A 6000-nucleotide genomic window follows, 5' to 3' on the forward strand; every position below is an offset into this window, starting at 1 on the left:
AGAGTTATTACATTCCCTTCACGTCCATGAAGTTACACAGAGTTTACCGAATGTTCGAGGACTTTGAGCTGAGTTTACACTTCTTTAAAGACAAGAGCTCAGAGTCTGAGCAGCAGCTCTGTTCACTTCACTGACTCTTGACTTTAAGTTCTGGATGAATTCTGACAGACGACTGAGAGAAAAGAGAGAAAAGAGAGAAAAGACATGACAGCGAACCCTTTGGTTAAAGTGTTTGATATCGTCGAGCAGAGGAAGAAGAGGCCGACTGAGCGTGACTCGTCTTCGCCTCCAGTGACGCCAGCTTTTGTGAGGCTGAATAAAACGATACCAGAGCTGGAAGAGGCGAGAGCACAGAGCAAACAATAGATACAGAGAAGATTCATCCACCGATCTTCTGCTTTATTAAGACAAGAGGGAACTCTTCTACAACTTTCAGAGCCGAATATAAGAGTTTCAGGCGAAAATCCACACATACGTCTTTATTTTCCTTATGAGGAAACATGCTGCACTAGATAAAGTAGAAGTAAAAGTAGTAGAATAAGCCTTAAAAAATAACTTGATTATAAGAAAAAGCATCTAACTTTGTCTTAATGAGATACGACAGCTGATGCTAAGCTTTAATTAGCAGTAAGAAGCTAACTCAGCGGTTAGCAACTGGCGACCCGTGAGCCAAAAATGACCGACCAGCGTTAATATCTGTCCTCTTAGATTCGTTTTTAAATTGTGCGGAAAATTCAAGTTTCTTTCTTGAAACCAACACTTTATCACTTAAATATCCTATTTTTCTACGATATTTGATCTAACTTAGATGACAAAGGTCAGTAGAAAATGCGATCTTTTGGCCCGAAATATCAGCCTTAAGCTAAATTGAGCGAAAAAGAAAGGATTGTTTTGTGCTAATATAAGAAGAACTAAAGTGTAAATCCTTAAAAAATCAGCTGAATCGACTCGTTTTAGTAAATTACCACAAGCAAAGGAATTCTATCTACGTAAGAAACGTTTAAAGTTTTACATTTTGGTCAATTTTAGGTAGTTTTTCTTCATTTTAAAGCACATTATTGTTTTTGAAATTAACTAAATTTACAAGAATTAAATATTCCCGCCAAACAAAATCTTCTGACTCCCTCGGCAGATTATTTCCACTAAATTCTTCAGAATTCTTCAGGAAAACTCAAATCTGATATCACCCCATTAGTTAAGCTGTTATAACAAACAGAGACTTTACTTTTCTTAATATAATTTCTTATATAAAGTCTTTAAAGACGTCCTCACAGCAGCAGCAGCAGAGACAGACATGAGTCAGATGTTTTATTGCAGCAGAATCACATCAGTGATCGTCTGGCAGATCCGAGGTCACAGTGGATTCCGGGCCTGGTTTTCCACGTCTCCGCCTGACGACGTAGCTTCACTCAGCCGAGCGCTGACCTCCCCGCGCTCTGCAGCCTTATTGATTCTGCTCGGTCCAAAGAGCTCACACACTCACAATGTACTTAACTTAAGGAACACTGAGCAGAGGAAAACCATCGGCTTAGAGCAGCCGCTGCTGCAGCTGAGGTTCACAAGTTCATGGTTTCAATTGCAGTCGCAACTGATATTAACCGCTCGACGTCTGCGGAGACTCAGGGAGGTTTTAGGCTTTAATTAAAGTGAAGGAGTTGATTGTTGAGGCTCATTTTTTCAGCTCAATAAACACTAAGGTTTTTTTGTCCTGAGCCTGAAATCTGTCCATCGCTGAGAAGATCTGCTGCTCACATTTCAGGCTTTGTTTGGACTGCAGCACAAATAGGATGTTTAAGGGTCACATAGAGTGGTCCTGTTGCACATATATGTTAGTTATGGAGGTCTACTTACATACATTAACTTGTTTTTATGGTCAAAAACCTCATAGTTGCTGTAAACGAGCCAATTGAAATCTCTCCTTACTGACGCTCTCCTCAGCCGCGATATTTCAGACATAAATCTCACTCCCAGAAGACAGTGTGTTATGATTGGCCAGCCAGCGTAGAGCCTTCCCAACTGTCTTGTGATTGGCCAATACCCGGAAGTGACATAATGACGTTCTCAGCAGTGGCTGAACTGTTTGTTTAGAACCTTCAGGGCTTCGTAAACAAGGTAATGACGCAGATACACACTAAAAAACAGCGTTAATTGGAACTTCCGGTCTAGGTCCGCTTTAAAGCGTATCCAGATTGTAGCTAGCTTGATGTTTTGTCAGTTTGAACAGCTAAAAAAACACATGAGATCTGAGGAGAAACCTACCCCCACCAACCCCACCAAGAACCCTTTAAAAAACCCTTTATTCAGGAAAGGGGTTTTAAAGGGTTCTCTGGATCAAAATGGTTCTTACTGGAACCGTTAGTGTGACCAAGAACCCTTGAAAGACCCTTTCTTCAGGGAAAGGGTTTTTCAGAAGCAAATGGGTCCAGGTAGAACCTCAGCCCTTGTTGAAGGAGCCTTTTGGAACCCTTATTTCTAAGACTGTACGGAGGTGGTTTTGATCTGAATTCCCAAACCACGGTGGACTTTTAAGGTGTGAAATCCAGAGCTTGCGACAAAACAACACCAAGGAACGACAACTTGTCTTTCCACAGATTCTGAGCGTCTTGACGTCCATTTTGTTTATTTTGTGTAGACGACTTGTTTTACCATGGTCGATATCACTTCCTTTGTCCCTGACACCGATATAAAAAACTCAAACTCCTATCTCCCGATATACGATACGATATGATTCCATTATGAACAACATCAAGAAAAACTTTGATGGGATAATAAACACCTCTAGCCTATGCTCTGCTCTGCTGCTGTATACATACAAACGCTCCCTCAGTCAGGTTTGATAGTTTTGCCTGTTTTCAGATCGTTTCTGTTCACGAAGACCAAAATGTAGCATCAACAATAAGGAGATTTTTTCTTTTCTGCATTAAATAACTTCAATTTTTTATGTAACATGGCATTTTTTGAGGTTTTTCCGAGATTTTGAGACGCCTCCTTGTGGGCTTCCATAGTAAATTAGGTTTAAAAGGAAATCAAACAATGATATTTCATACATATTTCATATATATATGTTTATTTAAACAGGGTGAAAATATGACATAAAAACCTCATTTAAAACTAAAAATTAAATAATGAGCTAAATCATGCAGTGATTTTAAGTAAAAAATGGCTGTTTTCCAGCTGAATATGAGTAAATTATGAGGCAAAAATAGTCAATAAAAGGTAAAAAAGAAACAGGTAACAACCATGAGTCCCACTGCAGCGACATGATGAATGTTTTTATTCAATTTTCTTTATTTCCCTTCACTTCACAGAGAGTTATTTCACCCTCGGCGCTGCTGAAGCTAATTCCTCGGCCGTTGTTGTTTTAAATTGCAATTTTGCGCTGCTTTCTCCTAAACACGCCGTTGATTTAATAGAAGTCTGCGAGCGTCCGGGGATTCGTCTGCGAGCTAATCTCCAGCATTGTCCAGCGCGGCTGCACAAGGAGAGAACTCTGAACGCTGTAATTAGGACATAAAATATCCAGGAAGGTGAGATTAGAGTCAGGAGCACAAACACAAACATAAACACAAATAAAACCAGGGGGAAAAAAAGATGTTTCTCCTTCATCTCCACTTGAAAAACACATCATTCTGATGAAGAAGATCTGAATTACTCAGAGCGCTCGCTAATCAATCGCTTAGCAATTTAGCAGAAATGCATGAAAGGATGAGTTCACGCCTCACACGTTTCTATCTTTAGATTTTAAAATTCACAGGAAGTGTCTTCAGCAGAGCGAGCTCACGGCTTCCTGTCGCTCTTTGAAGTCTTTGAGATACAAGAAAAAATCTGATTTTATTTTAAGGTTACTCAGCTTGTCGTCAACATCCAGGGGAACAGGCGGCAGATGTTTCTGTGAGGAGAGGTCGAGTTTGTTCAATTCAAGTTATTTGTATCGCGTTAACGTTATCTCAAGGCTTTGTGCATAATGATAACGTCATGAGAGCAGAGAATCCCAACAGTTCACACAATGAACAAACACTAGAGACAAACAGTGGAGAGAGGAAAAAACTCCCCTTTCACTTAAAGATGTGCAGCCATGTGCCTAGACAGGTTGGGGTGAAAGGGAAAACATGGGGGCCGGCCGCTACCAACAGACCGAACGGGTCGGTCCAATCATTTCACGACAGTGAGGAACTGAAGAAGAAGAACACGGAGATCGTGACAGTTTTTTGTCCCAGTCTGGCCCTCGAGCAGCAGGTTTAGCTTTAGCTTTAGCTTGAGGTTCAGGTTCAGCTTTAGCTTTAGGTGCAGCTTTAGCTTCAGGTTCAGGTTTAGGTTCAGCTTTAGCTTGAGTTTCAGCTTAAGCTTTAGGTTCAGCTTTAGTTTCAGCTTTAGTTTCAGCTTTAGCTGTAGCTTTAGGCTCAGGTTCAGATTCAGCTTTGGACTTTAGCTTCAGGTTCAGCTTTAGTTTAAGCTTCAGGTTCAGCTCGGGCTTCAGTTTACGCTTTAGGTTCAGCTTTAGCTGTAGCTTCAGGTTCAGCTTTAGCTTTAGCTTTTGGTTCAGTTTCAGTTTAAGCTTTAGGTTCAGTTTAAGCTTTAGGTTCAGGTTCAGGTTCAGCTCTAGCTTTAGCTTCAGGTTCAGCTTTAGCTTTAGATTCAGGTTCAGCTCTAGCTTTAGATTCAGCTTTAGCATCAGGTTCAGTTTTAGGTTCAGCTTCGGGTTTAGCTTTAGCTTCAGTTTCAGGTTCTTTCCATCTATGTTGTTTTAAGTGTCTCTGTGCATCTGTTTGTGAGCGCTTCCACACTTGCACTTTGCCAATACGACCACCAGAGGCCGACAGAGGCTTTGTTGCGTGAATGGAGTGAACTCTCTCTCTGATAGCCTTGTGTTGTCTTTTTTTCTTGTCCTTCACAGTACGGCATCAAGAAGAAGGAGGAGAAGGAAGCCGAGGCGGCGGCGGCCATGGAGCAGGCGTCCGAGGGCAGCCTCACCCGCCCGAAGAAGGCGGTGCCGACCGGCTGCGGCGACGAGGAGGAGGAGGAGAGCATCGTGGACACGGTGATGAAGTTCATCCCGGCTCCGCTCATGGATATGTTCAATAAGAAGTAACAGTGTTCTGGTTTTTTGGGGGTTTTTATTTTGTGAAGTCACTTCTTCTTACATTGAACCAATGCTGTACTGCCCCGCCCACAGTCTCTTTGTAAGCCCCGCCCACCCCAAACCTGCAGTCACACCTTTGGCCACGCCCCCTCCTCCTCCTTAGTGTCCTGGAATTGTGAGCTAAAACCTCCCTTAACTAACTTATTAAATCTAGTTATTTATATTTTCTGCACAGTTTCAGTTCACATCATCCACCATCTTTTTTTTTTCTTTTGTAAATAGACTCGGGTTATTATAACAACAACAACAAAATATATACATTTATATATATATAAATAAATATAAATATACACGAGTGAAATATGACATATTATAACAAGAGTATAAGCCATATTTTTAACTTTGGAGAAATTGATCCAAACCATATCATATTCTTTCTTCCTGTCGTGTTTTCTTGCTAAATATTTGATACATACGATGTATATATATATATTATATTATTATAGTAATTCTCCATTGTGAGGATTCACCCCATTGTTCTTTGTTTACTGTGAACCACGAGTCAAAATAAGGCGTTTAGTATGTTTTTTTTGAGCATGCAGTTAACTGGTGAAGTGAAGTTTTATTTGTTATATAAATACACTGATATTTGAGGCAATAATGTGTTTTTTTGGTCCATTATTATTATTATTATTATTATTTTGTACAGCTGGTGAAACACTGACTCTCTATTGTTCTTCCATGGGGAGGAAAACTATAAATGTTCTCCATAACCATTATTCATTTTAAATATCTTACTCGCGATTCAATTAAATTCAATGTTTTGTGGTTTTAAAAGTGTGTGTGTGTGTGTGTGTGTGTGTGCGGATACAGTTTTTATTTGCATTATTTTTTTTTGTATAAGACAAAAAGAAAAACTT

General features: G+C 40.2%; 1 protein-coding gene across 1 annotated transcript in view; it reads left to right on the forward strand.

Moving 5' to 3' along the window:
* cplx1 (complexin 1) overlaps nucleotides 1-5089 on the forward strand; it is a gene marked incomplete at its 3' end in the record, with an annotated part of 55750 nt that extends 50661 nt beyond the window's left edge. Inside the window, exon 3 of the mRNA XM_083891815.1 lies at nucleotides 4895-5089. Coding sequence (XP_083747941.1) covers nucleotides 4895-5089 — 195 coding nt within the window. The remainder of the gene's footprint in view (nucleotides 1-4894) is intronic.
* Between the last annotated feature and the right edge of the window lie 911 nt (nucleotides 5090-6000).

This window comes from Microchirus variegatus (assembly GCF_963457635.1).
Source record: "Microchirus variegatus genome assembly, chromosome: 6".
Taxonomy (NCBI): Eukaryota; Metazoa; Chordata; class Actinopteri; order Pleuronectiformes; family Soleidae; genus Microchirus; species Microchirus variegatus.